The sequence below is a fragment of the Ornithorhynchus anatinus genome, chromosome 4, assembly GCF_004115215.2.
Source record: "Ornithorhynchus anatinus isolate Pmale09 chromosome 4, mOrnAna1.pri.v4, whole genome shotgun sequence".
NCBI classification, from domain to species: Eukaryota; Metazoa; Chordata; class Mammalia; order Monotremata; family Ornithorhynchidae; genus Ornithorhynchus; species Ornithorhynchus anatinus.
Window position 1 is genome coordinate 92,952,377 of NC_041731.1, and position 25,695 is coordinate 92,978,071.

At 50.8% G+C, this 25,695-nt stretch overlaps 1 protein-coding gene across 3 annotated transcripts; it reads right to left on the bottom strand.

Moving 5' to 3' along the window:
* Window positions 1-687: 687 nt before the first annotated feature.
* Window positions 688-23,126, bottom strand: RWDD3 (RWD domain containing 3). 3 transcript variants are annotated; one of them, XM_029063863.2, is made up of 4 exons: window positions 23,009-23,126; window positions 5,730-6,217; window positions 1,254-1,369; window positions 688-1,155 (listed from the first exon to the last, which is right to left on the bottom strand). In XM_029063863.2, exons 1-4 carry the CDS (start codon window positions 23,097-23,099, stop codon window positions 1,041-1,043), a joined length of 810 nt encoding a protein of 269 aa, XP_028919696.1. In that variant the 5' UTR covers window positions 23,100-23,126; the 3' UTR covers window positions 688-1,040. The 3 variants fall into 3 exon arrangements, with proteins under 3 accessions (XP_028919696.1, XP_028919697.1, XP_028919698.1); XM_029063864.2 differs by having other exon boundaries at window positions 5,699-6,217; XM_029063865.2 differs by lacking the exon at window positions 688-1,155 and having other exon boundaries at window positions 1,276-1,369; window positions 5,689-6,217.
* Window positions 23,127-25,695: the final 2,569 nt, after the last annotated feature.

Here is a 25,695-nt window from a genome sequence, read left to right on the forward strand (position 1 = left end):
TGCTTAATAAATACGACTGAATGAATGAACGCATGAATCAATAGAACGGAGGTTCTCTGAAGATGGTGAGATCTGCCAACCGGCAGATTTGAAGAGGGAAGACGTTTGAAACAACAGAACCATGGGCAAGGGTCAGAGGTGGCACTGAGGGGGACAAATAACGAATAAATCAGCTGCAGTGTGATCTGAGATACAGTGGATAAGTAAGTCAACTGTATTGACTGAGCCTGATTGACTGTATTTAATAATAATAATAATAATATTGGTATTTGTTAAGCGCTTACTATGTGCCGAGCACTGTTCTAAGCGCTGGGGTAGATATAAGGGAATCAGGTTGTCCCACGTGGGGCTCACAGTCTTCATCCCCATTTTACAGACGAGGTAACTGAGGCACCGAGAAGTGAAGTGACTTGACCCCGGTCACACAGCTGACAAGTGGCAGAGCGGGATTCAAACCCATGACCTCCGACTCCCAAGCCCGGGTTCTTATCACTGAGCCACGCTGCTTCTCTGAGCATTTACTGAGCAGAGCAACCAGTATCATACAACAGAGCTGGTAACCATATTCTCTGCCCACGAGGAAATAATGGGCGCTAGACTTTGATACCCAGCTTAAAACGCTAACCTTATAATATACGGTTTTAGAAATTAATTGTGGCTAAAATGGGAAAAACTGCAAGAAGGGTATATATGAAAAAAATAATCAGTTTATTCACAAATAGCTCACCAGAGACGTACACACTTCCAACCAAACCTTACTGAAAAGAGCCTTCCCACCATCTTTTCGTATTCGACTTTCAAATATCAACTTTTATCCTCGTGTTTTCCCGGGAAATATTGTCAAAGCAGTCAAAGCCATCATTCTTTTCTTTCCAAAAAACGCGAATCGCTTTCCGTCCCTTAAGTTAAGATGGTAACTTTGGACATTTTGGCAGAGTAGTTTTAAAGTGACACTCAAAAAATATTTCAGTTCAATGTTCCCGGAGTCCAATACAATCGACTGCTGTTTCGCTGAATGGCTCCAGTGTTTTCTTTCAATTTTATTTTACCAGCCCAAGTACAAATCCAGAGAAAAGCTCCTTTAGTCCCGCGGCTTCAAATTCTTTCTGTAGTTCATCCACCGTTGAATATTCTTTGACTTCAAATGCCAGAAACCTACATTATACAAGAGAATCTCATGAATATGACTAGATTTGTCAGAACGTAATTATCGATTCGGTTGCTCTTCTATCTGCAATAGTATTAAATTATACCTTCTGTGTTCTGCCTGTGCTTTTGTTTCAAACAGTACACTGATCATTTTCTCTTTGCATTTCTTTCCGCTCGAGTCCACATCCACTTTGGTGGTTTTCTGAAGTATCATATACTCCTAAATGATAAATCAGTACAATTAAATACACAGTAACCCCACTGCCTTGGCTAGCCTGATGGGAAAGAATCGCGGAGACAGAAGTGACGATCAAAAAATGTAGAATATACACTAAACGGGCCGAACTGTCAAACAGAGAGAATGAGCACAATTTTAATGCTGAATTTGCGGCGCCTGGGCACGAATTCACATTTTTATACACGTACAGTGCTCCTAAACATTCTCAAGTTGAGTGAAATCTGGTTTAAAAAAAACTCAATAGGTATCTACTTTTTTAGGAGGTGGAAGGTGACTAGAAATCTGCGAGTCGGTAGAGCCAGGGGCCTGGGAGCCAGAAAGACGCGGGTTCTCATCCCGGCTCCACCGCTGCGTGACCCTGGGTAAGTCACTTGATTTCTCTGGGCCTCAGTTCCCTCATCTGTAAAATGGAGATTGAGACCGTGAGCCCCATGTGGGACAGGGTCCAACCTGATTAAGCAGGAATCCGCCCCAGTGCTTAGAACGGTGCTTGGCATATAGAAAGTACCTAACCAATATCATAATTATTATTATTAGTGGGGGCAAAAGTGGGAGGGGGAGAAAAGACCCAAGGGGGATAGTGTGGGAGGAAGGGGCCACAAAGAGGGGAGGGTGACGGAGCAGGAGAAAGTGAAATGGAGAGGGAGAAAGGGAAGAGTGGGAAAAGAGAGAATAGAAAAAGGGCATTGGGTTCACCTACTCTATTATTATATTGTGCTCTCCCAAGTGTGTGTAAGTGCTGGGCTCTGCACACGGTAAACGCTCAATAAATACCACTGATTGATCGATGAGAGAACGGGGGAGGAGGAGAGGTGCAGGAGGAGGAAGGGGAAGAATCAGAAGAGAATAATAATGGCCCGGTGGAAAGAGAAGGGTCCCGGGAGTTGGGAGACCCGAGGCCTGTTCCCGGCTCTGCCACCGACCTGTTGCGTGACCTTGGGCAAGTCACTTTACCTTTCTGTGCCTTAAGGTCCCTCATCTGAAATGAGAGCAGGAAACTCGCTCTCCCCTCTTAGCAGTGAACGCCGTGGAGACCAGAGACCTTGTCTAACCTGATTATCTTCTATTTATTCCTTCATTTCTATTGATTGAGCACTAAGCAGTTGAGAGAGGATCTATCCCAGTGCTTCTTACGTCTCGTCTTATGTCGCCGAGTTGTTTCCGACCCATAGCGACGCCACGGACACGTCTCTCCCAGCACACCCCACCTCCATCTGCAGTGGTGGATCCACCGAGTTTTCTTGGTCAAAATCCAGAAGCGGTTTACCGTCGCCGCCTTCCGCGCCGTAAACTCGAGTCTCCTCCCTCGACCCCCTCCCGTGCCGCCGCTGCCCGGCACGGGTGAGTTTTGACACGTAGCCGATGGCCTTCCATCCGGTAGCCACCGGCCAAGCTGGGAATGGAACGGACAGGCCGCTGCTTGACTCTCCCTCCCGTAGCCGAGACCGGTAGGGGACTGGAAACTCTGCAGGTGCGACCCTGAGAGGGGACTTCTTATGTAGTAACTGCTTAATAAATACATTTATATGTAATAGGAGAAGGGAAGGGGGGGATGGGAATGAGGAGAGAGGGTGTGAAAAGAAGGGGAGAGGATCGGAGGGGGACAGAAGGAGATGGGTCAGAGTCACACAATAGCTGGCCGTGCCTTCAAAGCCAGCTCGGCCGACAGACTCCTCCAAGGAGATCCGGGGCGGGGACAGTGTCCCAGGGGATTTCTGGATGAGCCGCCCAATAAATACAGATGATCGACCGGATAATAATTGCAGTAACTGTGGTATTGGTTAAGCGTTTACTCTCTGCCAAGCACTGTACTAAGCACTGGGGTGGATACGAGCAAATCGGGTTGGACACAGTCCCCGTCCCACGGGGGGCTCACAGTCTCAATCCCCATTTTACAGATGAGGTAACTGAGGCACGGGAAAGTGAAGTGATTTGTCCAAGATCACACGGTAGACAAGTGGCAGCGCTGAGATTAGGACCCGTGACTTTCCGACTCCCAAGCCCGTGCTTGGAATAATAATAACAACAATAATGACGGAATTTGTTAAGCCCTTACTCTGTGGCCGGCCCTGTACTAAGCACTGGGATGGATACGGGCAAATCAAGTTGGACCCGGGCCCTGTACCTCTGTGGGGCTCTCGGTGTCCATCCCCACTTTCCAGATGAGGTAACCGAGGCCCAGAGGAGTCAAGTGACTTGCCGAGGGTCACCCAGCAGGCAAGTGGTGGGGCCGGGATTAGAACCCATGACCTTCCCGACTCCCAGGCCCGGGCTGGGATACAGGGATACAAGGTAATCAGGTTGTCCCAGGTGGGGCTCACGGTCCTAATCCCCATTTACACGTCGGTAACTGAGGCATAGAGAAGTTAAGCTACTTGCCCAAGGTCACATAAGAGAAAAGCGGCGGAGCCGGGATTAGAACCCACGACCTCTGACTCCTAAGCCCGTGCTCCTTCCACTAAGCCATGCCGCTTCTCTTAATAATAATAAATAACAATAATAATAAAAATTGTGTATTTGTTAAGCACTTGCTATGTGCCAGGCATTGTATTAAGTGCTGGGATAGACAGAGGGTAATCGGGTTGGACACAGTCCCTGGCCCACGCTGGGCTCACCGTTTAATCCCCATTTTCCAGATGAGGTCACTGAGGCACAGAGTAGTCAAGTGAACTGCCCAAGGTCACAGAGCAGGCAAGTGGCGGAGCAGGGATTGGAAGCCGTGACCTTCGGACTCCCAGGCCCGTGCTCTGTGGGTGTTATACCTCTCTCTGTTGCCGGACTGTACTTTCCAAGCGCTCAGCACGGTGCTCTGCACATAGTAAGCGCTCAATAAATATGATTTAATGAATGAATACGTACTGTGGCATTTGGTCCAGCGGATCTGGAACCCTAAATTGTAGCCTACTGCAACGGTTTCATTGGGGAAAAGAAAGGATTTGGGTTGGATCTGAAAACAATCTAGGCCTCTCGGGGAGAGGGAACAGGCCAATCAATCTTGATGCACAACTGCTTCTCAGCCCCCCCCCCCCCCCCCCCCAAAATCTGTTTCCTTTCGAAGATACTGTTCATCCATCTGAACCATCAGGATCCAAAACAATCGGAACCTACGAACTGAAAAAGAATCAAAATGTGTAAGGTAGAGACAAGGAAATCATCGGGGCTATCTGATTAAATGCCTACATGATTTTGGGAATGGAATTAGTAGCAAAGGGATAAGAACACTGTTCTTCCCTTTCTTATGATAACAGGCTTTCTGTGTTGAATCAGTTTAAATTAATTTTTAAAAGGAATTTTTCCCTACCCTGATCAGAGTTAACAACTAAATCATGCTAGACGCGTTATACCTGCTTTCTTCCTCTAGTCCCCCCCGTGAACGAAACCAGCTACGGGAATTTGGGAAATGACACACGCAAAATACGAAAAGGAGATCATTTTGGAGGCAGCTGCCGAGCCAACCCAGCTGGGAAGGAATAATGGTTCTACTTTCACGGATTTAATTTTGATTCAAGAGGCACCGCGGACTCGAGACAATCATCTCCCACGGCATTTCCTCTCGGGTGGATGAAAAGAAAATTCGGATTATCCGAAGTGTACCGTGATGCACCTTACAGAAATCTACCGGTACGGCTAGGTGGATTTATACATTTACGTTCACTCCGCCGGGTCCTCACTGGGCGTTTTACACAGAATGCGGCTGCAGTAATAATCGGGTTCTTCCGATGAGGAACACCTGGCTAAATACGGCGTGACTCGGGGTTGGGAAAAAAACAGATATGCACACGGGAACCGTGACGTATCGGACCCGGGAGGAGTACCACGGTACGAGCGTTTCTTAACGTGGGACTCTGCAAGAACGCGTGATCGGAAGATTGGGCATAAACACCCGGTAGATGGGTATCTCCGTTTTAGCTTCGGCCTACTGCTCTGAAAAACACTGAACTACCTTATAATGCCAGAAAAGTTAATAATAATAATAATAATAATATTTAAGTGCTTACTATGTGCCAAGCACTGTTCTAAGCGCTGGGGTAGATGGATACGAGGTAGTCAGGTTGTCCCACTGTGTCATCCCCATTTTACAGCTGAGGGAACTGAGGCACAGAGAAGTTAAGTGACTTGCCCAGAGTCACACAGCTGACAGGTGGCGGAGCCGGGATTGGCCTTACACTTAGGCTGAAAGGCTGGGCAAGTTTGCAGCGTACCTCTAGGAGCTGAGGCCCAATTTCAGAGAAAACGAGAGCTAGAATCACAACAGAAATAGAGATTATGAACCCATCCGCCCCATCCCCCGGAACTGTTACCAAAACCCACGACTCGAGGCTGGGTTCAGTCTTTTTGGCACCTTGATGCTGTTCTTATCTCCCTGTAGAAGAATCAGTATGGTCTTCCCCAGAAACATGAGTCTCCCAGTCAGCCTTAAATCCGAAGCCCACTTTTCCACCATCTTGACGTATTTCGCCTTGGCCCGCATATGATCCAAACGCAAGAGGACGACGGACGGCTGGGGATCGGCGGTCGCGTCTGTCGGCGAAGGGCGCTCCGCGCGGCCCCCTGCGGCTTCCGGGCGCTTGACGACGTGCTTGAGATTCTCCTGGATCCAGAGGACCAGCTCGTGAACCATAGGCCTGGACAAGAGCTTCTCGGCTTGCTCGAGGAGCTGCTCTTTGACCTCGGAACACTGGGCCCTCGTGAGGTGCTCTGAGTTCACCGAGATGCCGGGGAGGCGGGACGGGTAATGAACCGGTAAGTGGAACGTCAGCTGTAACTGCAGTTCTTCATCCAGAGGTCCTCTGGCGCTCGTAAGAATTCTCAACGTGGTCCCCTCCGTCTCTGGAAGACGTCAAAAATCAATCAACTGTACGCATTTCCGAATTTTAGCGGAACGATCGATCGACTGTATTTACTGAACACTTACGGGGTGCGGGGCGCTGAACTAAGCACTGGGAGAGGGTGGCTTCTGCGCAGTAAAGGGGAACGGAAGCCAGATTGGAGGGGGTCGAGGAGAGAAATGGAGGAGAGAAACCTGAGACAGTGGGCAACGCGCTCGAGGAGTTTGGAGTGGAATGGGAAGAGAGAGTTGGGGCGATAACTGGAGGGAAGATCCAGCGGATACGGTCAACACGACCCCTACCCTCAATCTAATGACACTAACGTTGCTTCTCCGTAAAGTATATTCGCCATTCTTTCTGTGGACGATTTATTTTCGAGCAGTACCTGCTGGCTCTGTGACGACACATCATTTATTAACAATAATAATAATAATTACAGTATCCGTTGAGCGCTTACTATGTGCCAGGCACCGTTCTAAGCACTGGGGTAGATACAAGAGAGTTGGGTTGGACATAAGGGGCTCACAGTCTTAATCAACCTTATACAATTGAGGGAACTCAGGCACAGAGAAGTTAAGTGACTTGCCCAAGGTCACACGGTGGACAAGTGGCGGAGCCGGGATTAGAACCCATAACCTTCTGACTCCCAGGCCCGAGCTCCATCCGCTGTTCCATGCTGCTTCTCATTATCACTCGGGAAAGTATAACAGAGTCGACAGACAGCATCTCCGACCACAAGGAGCTTAAAGAGTGTGTGTCTCCACATTTTGTTCCGAAACCAAGAAGTTCACTCGTTTCTAGACCTGTCATTTAGATCTGTTTTGGTTTGGTTGCTTTTGTTTTTTAAAATTATACAGGCTTGTCAACATAATGGCTTTTCTTCTCCCAGGTAAAAGAAAGTCCTGAACCTGAGCGATCCGTTTGAAGACAACTGCTAACCATCAAATCTATCTGAACAAACACGAGCAAATCTGATAATTCACCACATGCACCCTAATTCAGATCATCCATCGATTGCATTTGCTGAGCACTTACTGCGTGCGGCGCACGGTATTGAGGGCTTGGGAGGGTATGATCATCGGGAAGAACTGGAGTGGGCATTAAAAGAAGAGTCTTATAGGTAAAAGAAGGAAAACCCAGGCAGCTGAAGGTTCCAAAGAACGATGAGTGGCTGAAAGTTGCCGACTTGTTCGTTCCAAGCGCTTAGTACAGTGCTCTGCACATAGTAAGCGCGCAATAAATACTCTTGAATGAATGAATGAATGAATGAAAGGAATCTGAAAGCCTTCTGGCGTTTTCCCCAACAGGCCCCGTTTCTTACAATGCTACGTCCAGGTCACATCGTGCAATAAAAACGAGTGGACACATCCCAGCCTAGTTCAGTGAGACAACGTTTAAAAAAAAAAAAAAAAAAAAAAAAGCCAACGCGCCCACAATGGGTCTGAGATAAAAGCTGCTCTCTTTCAGATTTGCTTCGCTTCCCACCTTTGATGTGTTCTACTCCGATTCGCCCCATTTTTTTCTAAAAAAAAAACCAAAAAAAACCAAAAAATCTTTAAAATGTCAGACGGATTCATTTTAAAGGCGAGGTGGGGAATTGAGGGAGGGTAGGACAGATCTGAGCGAACTGAAGAATCTTTCAAACTCAACCTGTACCTCTTCAATCCAGCCTCTTGTCACTCACTCCTGTGTCTCGCCTTCTTACCGTCTCGAGGTTTTGTTGTTCTTTAACCCCATCCACTACTCCCCAACCTAAATTTCTCGAGCGAGCACCAGTGTAATAATGCCGGTATTGGTTAAGCGCTTACTGTGGGCGGAGCACCGTTCTAAGCGCTGGAGGGTAGCCCCGATTTAATCCAATCAACCATTCATTCATTCATTCATTCAACCGTATTTATTGAGCGCTTACCCCGTGCAGAGCACTGTACCAGGCGCTCGGGACGAACAAGTCGGCAACAGATAGAGACGGTCCCTGCCCTCTGACGGGCTCACGGTCTGATCGGGGGAGACGGACGGACGAGGACGATGGCAATCAAATATGCGCGTTAAGGGCAGAACTGTGACTGAGACAGGAACAGCCACTGGATTCTTCAACCAAGGAGTAGCCGTATCCCTTCGACAGCCCATGCTTCCAAAAGGGAGGAGGAATGGTATTTATTCATTCCACTGCATGGAACTAACGACCCGAGAAGCAGCGTGGCTCAGTGGAAAGAGCACGGGCTTTGGAGTCAGAGGTCATGGGTTCGAATCCCGGCTCGGCCACTTGTCAGCTGGGTGACTGTGGGCAAGTCACTTACCCTCTCAGTGCCTCGGTTACCTCGTCTGTAAAATGGGGATTAGAACCGTGAGCCCCACGTGGGACCACCTGATTCCCCGGCGCTTAGAACGGTGCTCGGCACGTAGTAAGCGCTTAACAGACACCGACATTATGATTATTATCACTTGGGAAAGTATAATTAGAAGCGGGAGGCAAACCTCCTCCCCACAAGGGGCCTACACTTTAACGGAGGAGACGGGCATAAAAGATTTACAGATAGGGTAATCGGAAGGTTTTTTTTTAAAAAAAACTGACAATCGATCGATTGTACATACGTCTGTATGAGGCTGGGAGGAGGGTATGACTTGTCTGCTGTGTGACCTTGGGCAAGTCACTTCACCTCTCTGTGCCTCAGTCCCCTCATCTGTAAAATGGGGATTAAGACCGTGAGCCTCCCGGGGGACAATCCGATGACCCTGTATCTCCCCCAGCGCTTAGAACGGCGCTCTTGCACATAGTAAGCGCCTAACAAATACCAACATCATTAGATCTATTTCAGTGCCAGAGACGATAAGAGGAGTCGGCGGTCAGTGGTATTTATTGAACGCTTACTGTTGCAGAGCGCTGTACTAAGCACTTGGGAGAGCGCGGTACAATAACAAACGGGCACATTCCCTGCCCACACCAAGCTGAGAAGGCGTGCGGGCGGACGGGGGTTTTTTAGGAGGGCTTTGAATTGGGGTCAGCCGTGATCCGTTAAATGGCGACCCCATCTCAGTGAATAGGGGTCGTCTGGACTTCCGGGGTCCGGACTCAGAGAATTTATATTGGCAGCAGTTAAAATCATATAAGGCTAGATTTAAATAATAATTCAATCCACAGTAATACTACAAATTGTGGTATTCGTTAAGTGCTTACCACGTGCCAGGCACTGAACTAAAGTGAGCCCGTCACCGGGCCGGGATCGTCTCTATCTGTTGCCGAATTGTTCATTCATTCATTCAATAGTATTTATTGAGCGCTTACTATGTGCAGAGCACTGTACTAAGCGCTTGGGATGAACAAGTCGGCAACAGATAGAGACAGTCCCTGCCGTTTGACGGGCTTACGGTCTAATCGGGGGAGACGGACAGACGAGAACGATGGCACTAAACAGCGTCGAGGGGAAGAACATCTCGTAAAAACCGATGGCGACTAAATAGAATCGAGGCGATGTACAATTCATTAACAAAATAAATAGGGTAACGAAAATATATACAGTCGAGCGGACGAGTACGGTGCCGTGGGGATGGGAAGGGAGAGGTGGAGGAGCGGAGGGAAAAGGGGAAAATGAGGCTTTAGTTGCGGAGAGGTAAAGGGGGGATGGCAGAGGGAGTAGAGGGGGAAGAGGAGCTCAGTCTGGGAAGGCCTCTCGGAGGAGGTGATTTTTAAGTAAGGTTTTGAAGAGGGAAAGAGAATCAGTTTGGCGGAGGTGAGGAGGGAGGGCGTTCCGGGACCGCGGGAGGACGCGACCCGGGGGTCGACGGCGGGACGGGCGAGACCGAGGGACGGCGAGGAGGTGGGCGGCGGAGGAGCGGAGCGTGCGGGGTGGGCGGTAGAAAGAGAGAAGGGAGGAGAGGTAGGAAGGGGCGAGGTGACGGAGAGCCTCGAAGCCTAGAGTGAGGAGTTTTTGTTTGGAGCGGAGGTCGATGGGCGACCACTGGAGTTGTTTAAGAAGGGGAGTGACAGGCCCAGATCGTCTCTGCGGGAAGATGAGCCGGGCGGCGGAGTGAAGAATAGACCGGAGCGGGGCGAGAGAGGAGGAAGGGAGGTCAGAGAGAAGGCCGACACGGTAGTCTAGCCGGGATATAACGAGAGCCCGTAACAGTAAGGTAGCCGTTTGGGTGGAGAGGAAAGGGCGGATCTCGGCGATATTGTAGAGGTGAAACCGGCAGGTCTCGGTAACGGATAGGATGCGTGGGGTGAACGAGAGGGACGAGTCAAGGATGACACCGAGATTGCGGGCCTGCGGGACGGGAAGGATGGTCGTGCCATCCACGGTGACGGAGAAGTCTGGGAGCGGACCGGGCTTGGGAGGGAAGATGAGGAGCTCAGTCTCGCTCATGTTGAGTTTTAGGTGGCGGGCCGACATCCAGGTGGAGACGTCCCGGAGGCGGGAGGAGATGCGAGCCTGGAATGGAATGGAATGGAATTGGAATGGAATTGTCCATTCCAAGCGCTTAGTACAGTGCTCTGCCCAGAGTAAGCGCTCAATAAATACTATTGAATGAAGTGCGATGGTAAGTTCAATATAGAGCAGATTGGACCCAGTCCCCGTCCCACATGAAGCTCACACGGGGGAGGGAGAAGCAGCGTGGCCCAGCGCTTAGAACGGTGCTCTGCGCAGAGTAAGCACTTAACAAATACCAACATTATTAGTAGAAGGGGTAAGGACCTGGGAGCCAGAGGACCTGGGTTCTAATCCCCCTCTGCCACTCGTCCGCTGGGTGACCTGGGGCAACTCACTTAACCTCTCTGGGCCTCAGGTGCCTCATCTGGGGGAAGAGGTATTGAATCCCTATTTTACAGCTGAGGAAACTGAGGCACAGAGGAGTTGAGTGACTTGCCCAAGGTCACACAGCAAACAAACGGCAGGGCTCTCAGGCCCAACACTTTCCGTTAGGCCACGCTGATCTATACGAAATAAACAGATAAACACCTAGGAGTAATAATAATAATAACAACGTTGGTATTTGTTAAGCGCTTACTAGGTGCAGAGCACTGTTCTAAGCGCTGGGGTAGACATAGGGGAATCAGGTTGTCCCACGCGGGGCTCACAGTCTTCATCCCCATTTGACAGAGGAGGGAACTGAGGCCCAGAGAAGTGAAGTGACTCGCCCACAGTCACACAGCTGACAAGTGGCAGAGCGGGGATTCGAACTCATGACCTCTGACTCCAAAGCCCGTGCTCTTTCCACTGAGCCACGCTGAAGTAGGTGAGGAAAAAGCCCGATCCAGGCGATGGGGGGTGAGGGGTGCGGGGAGGGAGAGAGTAATTTATCAGGAATCACTCCAGGAGGAAGTGAGATTTTAGGAACTGCTGGGATGTGGTCTGGCGAACCTGGGAAGGCAGTGCATCTGTGGCAGGGAGAGAAGGTATGAGAAATGGATTCCATAATTTGCAGAATTGAAGAAAGCCATCGTTTTCAAAGGATTACGGGGAGGAAGGCGGAAAACTACAGGCTGTCACGGGGAACCACGACAGACATCCGCTCCCCGCTCTCTCAAAAATCAATTATTTACGTTCAACCAGACTTCCGAGGCAAGTGAGCTCGGTCCAGTTAATTGCTTTTCGGGTAGAGTGGCTGATTAGTTAGTCAAAGATACGCTTCGATTTGAATTGGGACACTGGAAAACAATTTTCATAATATATGTGGGGGAAAAAAAACCAGTCAGTGAGCAAGAAGCATTATCTGGCAAAAATTAAACTGTGGAAAGGACAACCTAAACACACGCGCGCGCACACGCACACGCAGGGCTGATTTCCTCCGCCCCCGGGATACAAGACCACCGAAGTCACCGACTTCCCACTCTCCCGTCGAAAAATACTAATCACACATTCCATTTGCCAGGAAAATCTTACGTCGATTAACTACGTTTAGGTTAACAGTACCTCAGTTCAAATCATCTGGCATCGGAGACAACAGAACACTTCAAAACGGTCCGTTCGGCGCCTGATCAGAGGTCCTACTTCCGAGGCTCCCGAAGAGAAAGCGGGAGGTTTTAACGGAAAAGACGACGAGTCTGGGAGTCAGAAGACCCGGTTCTAGTTCCAGCCCTGCCGAGGGCCTGCGGTGTGGCCTGGGGTAATTTCCCTAACCTCTCTGAGCCCCATCGACAAAATGGGGATCGGATACCGGCTCTTCATTTGAGAGCCACGTGCGACGAGAATAATAATGATGATAATGGTGGTGTTTGTTAAGTGCTTGCTATGTGCGAAGCACTGTACTATGCGCTGGGGGATACAAGGGGATCGGGTCGTCCCACGTGGGGCTCCCAGTTTTAATCCCCATTTCCAGATGAGGGAACTGAGGCCCAGAGAAGTTAAATGACTCGCCCGAAGTCACACAGCCGGCGAGCGGCGGAGCCGGGATTAGAACCCCTGACCCCTGACTCCCAAGCCCGGGCTCTCTCCACGAGAAAGGGGCTACGCCCGATTGGATTACCCATCAATCAATCGGTGGAATTCACTGGGCATTCACTGTGCAGAGCACTGCATTACGTGTTCGGGAGAATACGACGGGGTCGGCAAACTCATAATTATCAGTATCTACCTCATGCTTTAACCTTACCCTGTTTATTTTGTCATTACCCTATTAATTTTGTTAATGAGACGTACATCGCCTTGATTCCCTTTATTTGCTATCGTTTTAGTGAGATGTTCATCCCCTTGATCCCATTTGTTGCTACTGTTCTTGTCCGTCCGTCTCCCCCGATGAGACCGGGAGCCCGTCAAAGGGCAGGGACCGTCTCTGTCTGTTACCGATTTGTACATTCCAAGCGCTTAGTACAGTGCTCTGCACATGGTAAGCGCTCACTACATACTACTGAATAATGCTCAGGCACATAGGAAATGATATGATACCAGCCTGCTTCCTCGTTTCGATGTCTGTCTTCCCCCTTCTAGACCGTAAGCCCCGTGTGGGCAGGGATTGTCTCTGTTGCTGAACTGTACTCTCCAAGTGCTGAGTACGGCGCTCTGCACACAGTAAGCGCTCAACAGGTACGACTGAATGAAAGAACGAATGAACCGTTAGGATTATTACAAGGAGGCTGATGTAGTTCAAAGACACCACGGCAACACGTTCGTCGATAGGCGATCCTATATTACGGTCACGTCCACCGTGCCAAAATCCTTTAGAACTAACCTTACCTCGTTATTGTTTTACCGCATTAAAAGGGGAAACCGAGCCAAAACGCGAAGAAACACAGAGTATTTAACAGCGTGGTGGGGTAAGTTTGAACCAGAGGCTGGGAAACCCAGCCCAGTCAGGCTTGGACTGATAGCAGGCATTCTTCCCTATACCGAATCTACCCGTGCCAACCCTTGAATCCGGTTTTAATCAAAAGAGACTTGGGTCGTGGCAGAGTTGAGTATAGTGTGCTTCCCTCTCCTCAACGTAGACCTCGGGGGGTGGTTGACCAACCTTGAATACTTCCAGATAGGCTCCACGGATTCCCAAATATCGGTTCCGTGTTTTCACTACTGGTTGTGGAAGTAACAATAATAACGATGGTATTATTAAGCGCTTACCATGTGCCAAGCACTAATAGTGACCGTGGGCGAGTCACTTAACTTCTCCGCGCCTCAGTGACCTCATCTGTAAAACGGGGATTAAGACGGTGAGCCTCCCGTGGGACAACCTGATTCCCCTGTATCTACCTTGTATCCTCCCCAGCGCTTAGAACGGTGCTTTGCACATAGTAAGCGCTTAACAAATGCCATAACGGATGAATTAATCACCCGAGCGCTTAGGACAGTGCTCTGCGCTTAGTAAGCGCTTAACAAATACCATCATTATTAATAGTGTTTGTGGAGCGCCCGCTGGATGCGATACACTGCACCGAGCTTGGGAAGCATAAAACAAAGAAGAGATCAGGTTCTAAATTTTAGATCAGGTTCCAAAGTTTCAGAAAGGAAATTCCTTCAGGTTGGGTTCTAGTGGTCGATAGAGCTCGTCCAGTAATAATAACAACAATTGTTAATAATAATGTTGATATTTGTTAAGCGCTTACTAGGGGCAGAGCACCGTTCTAAGCACTGGGGGAGGTACAGGGTAATCACGTTGTCCCACGTGAGGCTCACGGTTAATCCCCATTTTACAGATGAGGTCACTGAGGCCCGGAGACGTGAAGTGACTTGCTCACGGTCACACAGCTGACGAGTGGCAGGGCCGGGATTGGAACCCATGACCTCGGACTCCCAGGCCCGGGCTCTTTCCACTGAGCCACGCTCCTTCCCTACGCAATCACTAGGTGCCAAGCACTGTTCCAAGAGCTGGGGTAGATAGAGGATGGTCAAATTCCTGTTCCACATGGGGCTCCCAGTCTAAGCAGAGGGATCAGACTTCAATCCCCAACTCAGAGAAGAGGCCACTGAGGCACAGTTAAGCGACTTGACCAAGGCCACACGGCAACGTGGCAGAGCCGGAATTAGAACCCAGGCCACGCTGCTTCCCAAGCCTAAAGCCTCGGGAAAGGAACGGAAAGCCTAGTTCCGATCAGCAAGTGAAGCAGAAAGGTTGGGCTTCAAAAAGAAGGAATGGCCAACACAGGCGTCAAGAAGTGATTTTTGAGCAGAACGTGATCCCTTCACGGCCTGCATATTTCGACGAAATGGAAGTTGAAATCGACCGGGAGCCCCGGCGATCTAAAAAGCGCTTTATTAGCCTCACTGCGAAAGGAAAGAAAGGTAGTCACTGACAAGTTGCGCTCCTCGAGTCGGATAAAATCTCCCCAACCAGTATTCTGTCTAAATCTCGGGCCCTTTGAGCTCTGTTATTCTCCGGGTATCGTGAGACGGACCCAGTGTCGCTTAAAAACTCCTGGCCCGAGTCCGTCAACGCTAATAGTTCGTATACTTTCCTTCCACAGAACGTTCCACAATCCAGTGAGGCTTCCGGCGACAAAATGTGCTGCGATGTGATACCGGATGCGTTCGTAGATCACTTATTGATGCCAGGACGCTGAATCAAATTAATTAGGCGGCATCGCTTGAGAGTCATGCTCAATTTAACGGCCTGATAACGGACCGTTAACTTTCTTCCCCATTTATATCCCAAATCAAACACGATAATATTCACTCTGTCGACCAGCACTTCCGATTTTTTTTAAATGGGATTTGTTAAGCGCTTCCTATGCGCCAGGCGCTGTACTAAGAGCTGAGGTAGATACCAAATCATCAGGCTGGACACGGTCCCTGTCCCATACAGGGCTCACAATCATAATCCCCATTTTACAGACGAGGTAACTGAGGCACGAAAGTGAAGAGTGTAGCCCAAGGTCACACAGCATAGAAGCGGCAGAGTCGGGATTAGAAACGAGCACTGTGCCGAGGCTGGAGAAGGCAGGCCGCGGGTTCTAATCCCGGCTCCGCCACTTGTCTGCTGTGTGACCTCGGGCAAGTCACTTCACTTCTCTGGGCCTCAGTCACCTCATCTATAAAATAGGGATTGAGACTGTGAGCCCCATGTGGGACAGGGACTCTGTCCAACCCAATCTGCTTGCACCCACCCCAGCGCTTAGCAGAGTGCCTGGCACACAGTTAAGCGCTTAACGAATACCATAATTTTTATTATTATTATTATTATTATTGTGAAATACAATCAGATCAAACAGCATGGCTCAGTGGAAAGAGCGCGGGCTTAGGAGTCAAGGGTCTTGGGTTCTCATCCCGGCCCTGCCACCTGTCAGCTGTGTGACTTTGGGCATTCATTCAATAGCATTTATTGAGCGCTTACTATGTGCAGAGCACTGTACTAAGCGCTCGGGATGAACGAGTCGGCAACAGATAGAGACGGTCCCTGCCCTTCGACGGGCTCACGGTCTAATCGGGGGAGACGGGCGGACGAGAACGACGGCAATACATAGAGTCGAGGGGAAGAACATCTCGTAAAAACAATGGCGACTAAATAGACTCGGGGTGATGTACGTCTCATTAAACAAAATAAACGAAATAAACAGGGTGATAAAGATATATACAGTCGAGCGGACGAGTACAGTGCTGAGGGGGTGGGACGGGAGAGGGGGAGGAGGACGGGGAAAGGGGCAGACTTCTCGGTGCCTCAGTTCCCTCATCTGGAAAATGGGGATTAAGACTCTGAGCCGCACGCGGGACAACCTCATGACCCTGTATCTACTCCAGCGCTTACAACAGTGCTTGGCACATAGTAAGTGCTTAACAAATACCAACGTTATTATTGTTATTATTATTATTATTATTATTAATAATAAACATAGCTCTTGCCCCACATGGGCTTGACAGTCTAAGAGGAAAGGAGAACAAGTATCTTATCTCTCCTTTGGTTCGGTCATCTTTATCCAAACGGCATTTTCCAAAATCTCAGCCTTCGACCGATGTCCCGCTACGCCATCTTTTTTTTAATAGTATTTGTTAAATACTTACTAGGTACCGGCGCTGTACTAAACGCTTAAGATATAAGATAATGTGGTTATCCCAGGAGGGGCTCACAGTCTTAATCCCCATTTTACAGAGGAGGTAACTGAGGCCCAGAGAAGTGCAGTGACTCGCCCAAGGTCACACAGCAGACAAGCGGCAGAGCCCCGGTTTGAACCCACGCCTCTCTGCCCCGCAGGCCTGTGCTCGCTCCAGTAGGCCACTATCACCAAGAGATTCGGCTTCTTTGGTGTGTAACGCGCTCCGGTAGAATTACCGGAGAAAGACGAGGCAGGGACTTTTAATCGAATGATGGGGAGACGAGACGAACATCCAACAGTGCAAGCAAATCTTACGCTTTCCAATTCAGATGCAATATCTACTTCACTGGGATGGAAGGATCCTCCCGGCCCGCTGGGAAGCAAACAACAGGGATGCCAACTGCGTAAAATGGATTTCATCGGGTTACGGGGGTGCCTGGCAACTCCCATCGGCGCATCCCCCAACCACTTAAAGTCGTTCATGTTCATTCAGTCGCTGGGGTTGTCCCACGGGGGGCTCACGGTCTTCAGGCCCCTTTTACAGATGAGGGAACTGAGGCCCAGAGAAGCGAAGCGATGGCCCCAAATAATGTTCTGCACTCTCAGCTACTGACTCCGATTTTCATTTCGGGCGATACTGACTTTTTGGCTTCAGAAATCCCGGCCACACTTGGGCCCCTGCCTCGAAGCCTAACGCAGGTCTCTCCGATCCTGGATAACGGCTCCTTCTCAAAGTACATCTTCTTTTAGACGGCATTTGTTAAGCACTTACTGTGTGCCAAGCACTGTCCCGAGTCTCACCTCCTACGGCGCTCTGTGCGCTAGGAGGCTCTCAATAAATACTCATCAGGAGCATTTAATGAGTGTCTCCGGGACGAAGAACTCTCTACTGGGTCCTCGGGAAACGTAATAAATCTATAAAAGAAGTAAGAAGCACTTAAAGGACACCAGCTCCACCTCCGAACTGTCTGTAGGCGAATGGAGTAGACGAGCGGGCAGAAATGGCTAAATACGCAATCGGCAAAACAGCGAAAGGATAAATAGTGGATGTGAGTTGAATAAATAAATAACATCTGTGTCTCTGAGACGGTGTTTTCGGCGGGGGAAGGTGTCGACGGACGGACGGACAGACGGTGGGAGGCTTTTTCAAAAAGAAGAGGGGAGGACACCGGGGACGTGAGGGACACGGGAAGCAGGACAGGTGTGAGGAGAAAGAGTGGAGAATGAAAACCTGAGAAATGGCTGGGAAGAGGAGGATTCGGGAAGGAGAAAAACAGACTAGGGAGCGAAAGGAACACGAAATCCTGGGAATGCTTCCCGGGGCTAATGATAAAAACGAAGCAAATAATCTCTCTCTCTACGGTGAATTTTAGAAACCGAAGAGGTCCCAAATAATAACAATAATAACGTCGGTATTTGTTAAGCGCTTACAAAATCACACCGGGACTAAAGAAAATCCAGCTGTAGATTGTGTTCTCTACATCTTAATGACCTACAGAAACATGCTTTCTCAATCGACTAACGGTAGGGGAAAAATGCCTTGAGAATTTCACTTCATAATAAGAATAATGTTGGTCTTTGTTCAGCCCCTACTCTGTGCAGAGCACCGTTCTAAGCGCCGGGGTAGATACAGGGTCGTCGGGTCGTCCCACGTGGGGCTCCCAGTCTTCATCCCCATTTTACAGATGAGGGAACTGAGGCACCGAGAAGTGACTTGCCCACAGTCACCCAGCTGACAGGTGGCGGATCCGGGATTCGAACCCATGACCTCCGCCTCCCAAGCCCGGGCTCTTTCCACTGAGCCACGCCGCTTCTCCGACTGGTAAGGATGGAAAAGCATTAGGTTGAATTACGTTGTCTCATTTTTGTCCGCGGGTCTCCCCCGATTCGACTGCAAGTCCGTCGGCGGACAGGCATCGTCTCTATCTGTCGCCAAATCGTCCATTCCGAGCGCTTCGTACAGTGCTCTGCACGTAGTAAGCGATCAGTAAATACTATTAAATGAAGGAATGAAGGAATTCACGTCAGTGGATGTATTTAGGGAAAAAAAAAAGACTGTCCGGTCATTAGCCTTGTCAGCTTCCTTTATCTCAGTCCCACTTTTGCATTCTCCCCCGGCTTTTCATTCATTCGTTCCATCGTATTTATCGAGCGCTCACTGTGTGCAGAGCACTGTACTAAGCGCTCGGAATGGACAACTCGGCGACAGATAGAGACGATCCCCGCCCAGTGATGTGCTTCTAAGTACAGTGCTCTGCGCACAGTAAGCCCTTACTAAATATTACTACAACTGAGCCCGCCAGTGGGCGGGGACGGTCGCTGTCTGTTGCCGAACTGTCCCTTCCAAGCGCTTAGTACATCGCTCTGCACACAGTAAGCGCTCAGTACGATACGATTGAATGCATACTTAAGAATAATAATTGTGGCACCCGCCAAGTGCTTACTACGTGCCCGGCGCTTTGGATTGGACAGAGTCCCTGTCCCACGTCGGGTCTACAGTCTTCATCCCCCTCTTGAAGATGAGGTAACTGAGGCAGGGAGAAGGGAAGTAACTTGCCCGAGGTCACCCAGGTGCCAGGCGGCGGAGCCGGGATTAGAACCCAAATCCTCCTGCGCTTTATCCCCTGGCCTGCTCTGCCTGTTCCCCCCGACTGACCTGGGAGTCCGCCCGGTTGACGGCTGCTGGCCGCCACGACGATGACCGTTCCACCACCTCTCGCCTCCCTGCTGGTTGGTGGAAAGAGGCCGGGCTTGGGAGTCCGAGGTCACGGGTTCGAATCCCGGCTCTGCCGCTCGGCAGCTGTGTGACCGTGGGCGAGTCGCTTCGCTTCTCGGGGCCTCCGTTCCCTCATCTGGAAAATGGGGATTAACTGCGAGCCTCACGTGGGACGACCTGATGAAACCGTCTCTCCCCCGGCGCTTAGAACGCCGCTCCGCACATCGTAAGCGCTTCACAAGCACCAACGTTATTTTTATCGTTATTACCCATACTGAATATTCATTTACATCAGCGTCTGCCTCCTCCTCTAGCCTCTAAGTTCGTCGTGGGCAGGGAATGTGTCCGTCTGTGGTTGTCTTGTCCTCTTCCAAGCTTCATTCATTCAGTGGTATTTATTGAGCGCTTACTGGGTGCAGAGCACTGGACTAAGCGCTTGGAAAGTACAACTGGGCAATGGATGGAGACAATCCCTGCCCCAACAACGGGCTCACGGTCTGGAAGGGGGGACGACGGACAACAATAACGTTGGGATTTGTTAAGCGCTTACTAGGTGCCGAGCACTGTTCTGAGCGCCGGGGGAGACACGAGGGAATCAGGTCGCCCCACGTGGGGCTCACAGTCTTCATCCCCATTTTACGGATGAGGGAACTGAGGCCCCGAGAAGTGAAGTGACTCGCCCACAGTCACACAGCTGACAAGGGGCCGAGCCGGGAGTCGAACCCACGACCTCTGACTCCGAAACCCAGGCTCTCTTCCACTGAGCCACGCTGCTCAAGCAGACTGGCATTATCAATCCACTGCAGACCGTAAATCTGATTGATTGATTGATTGATTGATTGACTATAAAGCTTCAGCTGCCACCTCTACGTAGATGATTCCCAAATCTCCACGTCCAGACCTGATCTCTCTCTCTCTCTCTCTCTCTCTCTCTGCAGTCTCACATCTCCATCCGCCTTCAGGACATCTCTACTCCGCTGTCCTCCCGTCACCTCCAGCGAAGCAGCCTGGCTCAGTGGAAGGAGCCCGGGGTTGGGAGTCAGAGGTCATGGGTTCGAATCCCGGCTCCGCCACTCGTCAGCTGGGTGACCGTGGGCAGGTCACTTCCCTTCTCTGGGCCTCAGTTGACCTCATCTGGAAAATGGGGATTAACTGTGAGCCTCACGTGGGACGACCCGATGACCCCGTATCTCCCCCAGCGCTTAGAACGGTGCTCGGCACATAGTAAGCGCTTAACAGATACCAACATTATTATTATTATTATTATTAAAACTGAACTTTTTATCTTCCCACCCCAACCCTGTCCTCCCTCTGACTTTCCCATCACCGTTGACGGCACCACCATGCTTCCTGTCTCGCCAGCCCGTAACCTTGGCGTTATCCAGGGCGGCGGCGTGGCTCGGGGGAAAGAGCCCGGGCTTGGGAGTCAGAGGTCATGGGTTCGAATCCCGGCCCCGCCGCCTGTCGGTTGTGTGACCTCGGGCAGGTCACTTCCCTTCTCAGTTCCCTCATCTGGAAAACGGGGATGAAGACTGTGAGCCCTACGAGGGACACCCTGATCACCTTGTATCTCCCTGCAGCGCTTAGGACACTGCATGGGACACAGTGAGCGCTCAACAAACACCAACATTATTATTATCATCATTATCCTTGGCTCCTCTCTCTCGTTCAACCCATTCAAGCTATCACTAAATCCTTTCGGTTCTACCTTCACAACAGGAATAAAATCCCCCCTTTCCTGTCCCTCCTTGCTGACCTCCTGCCTCCTGTCTCTCCTCACTCCAGTCCATGCTCCACTCTGCTGCCCGGATCATTTTCCTTCAAATACTTCCAGACCATGTCACCCCCTTCCTCAAAACCCTCCAGTGGTTGCCTATCGACCTCCGCTCCAAACAAAAACTCCTCACCCTAGGCTTCGAGGCTTCACCTTTCTCCTTCCTACCTCTCCTCCCTTCTCTCTTTCCACCGCCCACCCCGCACGCTCCGCTCCTCCGCCGCCCGCCTCCTCGCCGTCCCCCGGTCTCGCCCGTCCCGCCGTCGACCCCCCGGGCCGCGTCCTCCCGCGGTCCCGGAACGCCCTCCCTCCTCCCCTCCGCCAAACTGATTCTCTTCCCCTCTTCGAAACCCTACTTAAGACTCACCTCCTCCAAGAGGCCTTCCCACACTGAGCTTCCCCTTCTCCCTCTGCTCCTCCTCCCCTCCCTGTCTCCCCGCCTCCCCCTTCTGCTCTCCCCCCTTCCCCTCCCCACGGCCCTTGTGTACATTTGTTTATATTATCTATTTTATTAACGATGTGCATTTATAATTCCATCTTTTTTGATGGCAGCGATGCCTGTCTCCTCGTTTTGTTTTGTTGTCTGTCTCCTAGACTGTGAGCCCATTGTTGGGTAGGGATGGTCTCTCTCTGTTGCCAAATTGTACTTTCCAAGCGCTTAGTACAGTGCTCTGCCCATAGGAAGCGCTCAATAAACACTACTGAATAGTAAGTGGTTAACAAATACCCTCATTATCATCATTATTATTAAATACATATGAATGAAAGAAGGCAGGAATTAATGAATGAACGAAAGAATGAACGAGTGAATGAACGAGTGAGTGAATGAATGGAGGGAGGGAGGAGAAGCAGCGTGGCTCAGTGGAAAGAGCACGGGCTTTGGAGTCAGGGCTCATGAGTTCGAATCCCAGCTCTGCCCCTTGTCGGCTGTGTGACTGTGGGCGAGTCACTTCACTTCTCTGTGCCTCCGTTCCCTCATCTGTAAAATGGGGATGAAGACTGGGAGCCCCACGTGGGACAACCTGATCCCCCTATGTCTACCCCAGCGCTTAGAACAGTGCTCGGCACATAGTAAGCGCTTAACAAATACCAACATTATTATTATTATTATTATTAAGAATGAATGAATGGACAAAGGAATGAATGAAGGAAGGAATGAGTGAACGATGGAATGAATGAATGAATGATTGAATGAATGAATGAATGAATGAATGAGCAAATGGACAAAGGAGGGAACGAGTGAATGAACGTGTGAATGAATGAATTAACGAAGGAGTGAATGAACGAACGAATGAACAAGCAAATGAATGAACGGATGAATGAAGGAATGAATGAACGAATGAATGAGTGAATGAACGAAGGACTGAATGAATGAACGAAGGAATGAATAAACGAACGAACGAACGAATGAATGAATGAATGAAAGAAAGAAAGGACCGAACGACTGAGCGAATGGACGAGTGGATGAATGAATGAGCGATGAATGAATGAGCGATGAATGAATGAACGAATGAACGCTGGAGGAATGAACGAACCAACGAACGGGCGAATGAGCGAATAGATGAATGACGAACGAATGAATGACGAGCGGATGCACGGCCGAATGAGGAACGACGGACCCAATGACCTCAGGAAGGGGCGGATGGATGGATGGATGGATGGATGGATGAATGAATGAGCGGCCCCGGCCCCGCCCCCCGCCGGGCGACTTCCGGTCCCGAAGCCCCGCCCCTTCCGGTCCCGGGGCCCGGCGGCTGCCGGGGGGGAGGGGAGGCCGGGGGGAGGGATGGAAGGGGGGGGATGGAGGGAGGCGGGGCCCGGCCCGGCCCGGCCCGTCACGGCCCGTCACCTGAGCGTCCGAGCAGCCGGCACTCGTCCGGCCGGCAGAAAACAGCGGCCAGCGCCGCCGCCTCCTCCTCCACGGCGCCGTCCTCCTCCATGGCGCCGCCCTCCTCCACGGCGCCGCCCTCCGCCGCCAGGGGGCGGCCGCGCCCCCGCCGGAAGTCCCGCCCCCCGGCCGGAAGTCCCGCCCCGAGGCCCGGCCCACCCGCCTCCGTTGCCTCCCAAGCCCTCGTCGGCATCTCCGTGGCCTTGGTGAAGCGCCTACTCTGTGCCAAGGACTCTTCTGAGCGCCGGGGTTGATGCGACGTCATCGGATTGTCCCCCCGTGGGGCTCCCGGCCTTCATCGCCATTTTAATAATAAATAAATACATAACGTTGGTCTTTGTGAAGCGCCTACTCTGTGCCAAGCCCTGTTCTGAGCGCTGCGGTTGATGCGAGGTCATCGGATTGTCCCCCCGTGGGGCTCCCGGCCTTCATCTCCATTTTAATAATAAATATTCATTCATTCAATAGTATTTATTGAGCGCTTACTATGTGCAGAGCACCGTTCTAAGCGCTGGGGAGATACGGGGTGATCAGGTTGTCCCACGTGGGGCTCACAGTTTTCATCCCCATTTGACAGATGAGGGAACTGAGGCCCAGAGAAGTGAAGTGACTTGCCCAAAGTCCCACAGCTGACAAGTGGCAGAGTGGGGATTCGAACCCATGACCTCTGACTCCCAAGCCCAGGCTCTTTCCACTGAGCCACAGGCATCTCCATTTTAATAATAAATACGTAACGTTGGTCTTTGTGAAGCGCTTACTCTGTGCCAAGGACTCTTCTGAGCGCCGGGGTTGATGCGAGGTCATCGGATTGTCCCCCCGTGGGGCTCCCGGCCTTCATCCCCATTTTAATAATAAATAAATACATAACGTTGGTCTTTGTGAAGCGCTTACTATGTGCCAAGGACTGTTCTGAGCGCCGGGGTTGATGCGACGTCATCGGATTGTCCCCCCGTGGGGCTCCCGGCCTTCATCCCCATTTTAATAATAAATAAATACATAACGTTGGTCTTTGTGAAGCGCCTACTCTGTGCCAAGGACTGTTCTGAGCGCCGGGGTTGATGCGAGGTCATCGGATTGTCCCCCCGTGGGGCTCCCGGCCTTCATCCCCATTTTACAGATGAGGGAACTGAAGCCCAGAGAAGTGAAGTGACTTGCCCACAGTCCCACAGCTGCCAAGGGGCTGAGCCGGGATTCGAACCCATGACCTCCGGCTCCCAAGCCCAGGCTCTTTCCGCTGAGCCACGCTGCTTTCCAAATAATAATGGTAATGATAATAACCGGGATATTTGCCGAACTTAGCAGTGATAACTAGGGTATTGTGTCGAGCACTTACTACGCACGCAGCCATTACCTACTGAGCACTTACTGGGCGCAGAGCACCTTACCGAGCGTTTGGAAAGTCCGATTCGGCAAGAGAGACAATCCCGGCCCAGCGACGGGCTCGCAGACTAGAAGGGTCGAGCACTGTACTAAGCGCTGCGGTGGATAGAAGCGAATCGGGTTGGACCCATTCCCGGTTCCACCCGGGGCTCACAGTCCCAATCCCCATTTTACAGCTGAGGGAACGATAATACTAATAATGACAATGGTCTTTGTTGAGCCATTAAGTATGCCATCTGTTAAGTAGGAGAAGCAGCGTGGCTCAGTGGAAAGAGCCCGGGCTTGGGAGTCAGAGGTCGTGGGTTCGAATCCCGCCTCTGCCGCTTGGCAGCTGTGGGACCGTGGGCCAGTCGCTTCACTTCTCTGGGCCTCAGTTACCCCATCTGTAAAATGCGGATTAAGACTGTGAGCCTCACGTGGGACAGCCCGATGACCCTGTATCTCCCCCCAGCGCTTAGAACGGTGCTCGGCCCAGAGTACGCACTTAACAGATACCAACATCATCATTATTATTATTATTATTATTATTAAGCGCTTACTTTGTGCGAAGCGCTGGGGAGGATACAAGGTGATGAGGTTGTCCCCCGTGGGCCTCGCCATCTTCATCCCCGTTTTCCAGATGAGGTAACTGAGGCCCAGAGTAGTGACTTGCCCAAAGTCACACAGCTGACAAGTGGCGGAGCCGGGATTTGAACCCATGACCTCTTGACTCCCAAGCCCGGGCTCTTGCCCCTGGGCCACGCCGATTTCTCACAGAACTGACTCACAGAGGAATGAAGTGACTCGTCCAAGGCCGCGGAGCGGACAAGAGCTGGGAAGTGCTGAACCATCGGCATTGATTGATTGATATTGATTGATATTAATAATGTTGGTATCTGTTAAGCTCTTACTCTGTGCAGAGCACCGTTCCAAGCGCCGGGGGAGATACAGGGTCATCGGGTCGTCCCACGTGAGGCTCACAGTTAATCCCCATTTTGCAGACGAGGTCACTGAGGCCCAGAGAAGTGACTTGCCCACAGTCACCCAGCTGACGAGTGGCAGAGCCGGGATATTGCCCCTCCTGGTCCTAGTTTTCAAAAGTGGATTTAAGAAAGAAGAGAATTGGCTTCGCAGACCGCAAAGGAAGTGTTTTAGGGCAGACTGCCGGACAGTTTTGTTGTTTTTCCAGCAAGGGCCATGGGATCCTAGTGACTCCCGCGTAATTAGGAGGCCTGTTTCTGGATGTAAGGGGAAAACGTTTACTTAAGCGACCGTCATCTCTGCCTTTC

Coding starts and splice junctions, on each gene's coding strand:
- RWDD3 (XM_029063863.2), bottom strand. CDS start 23,099: ATGGAGGAGGACGGCGCCGTGGAGGAGGAGGCGGCGGCGCTGGCCGCT. Junction 6,218..23,008: donor CCGGCTGCTCGGACGCTCAG/GTGACGGGCCGT, acceptor GACGTCTTCCAG/AGACGGAGGGGACCACGTTG. Junction 1,156..1,253: donor GCACAGGCAGAACACAGAAG/GTATAATTTAAT, acceptor TGTATAATGTAG/GTTTCTGGCATTTGAAGTCA.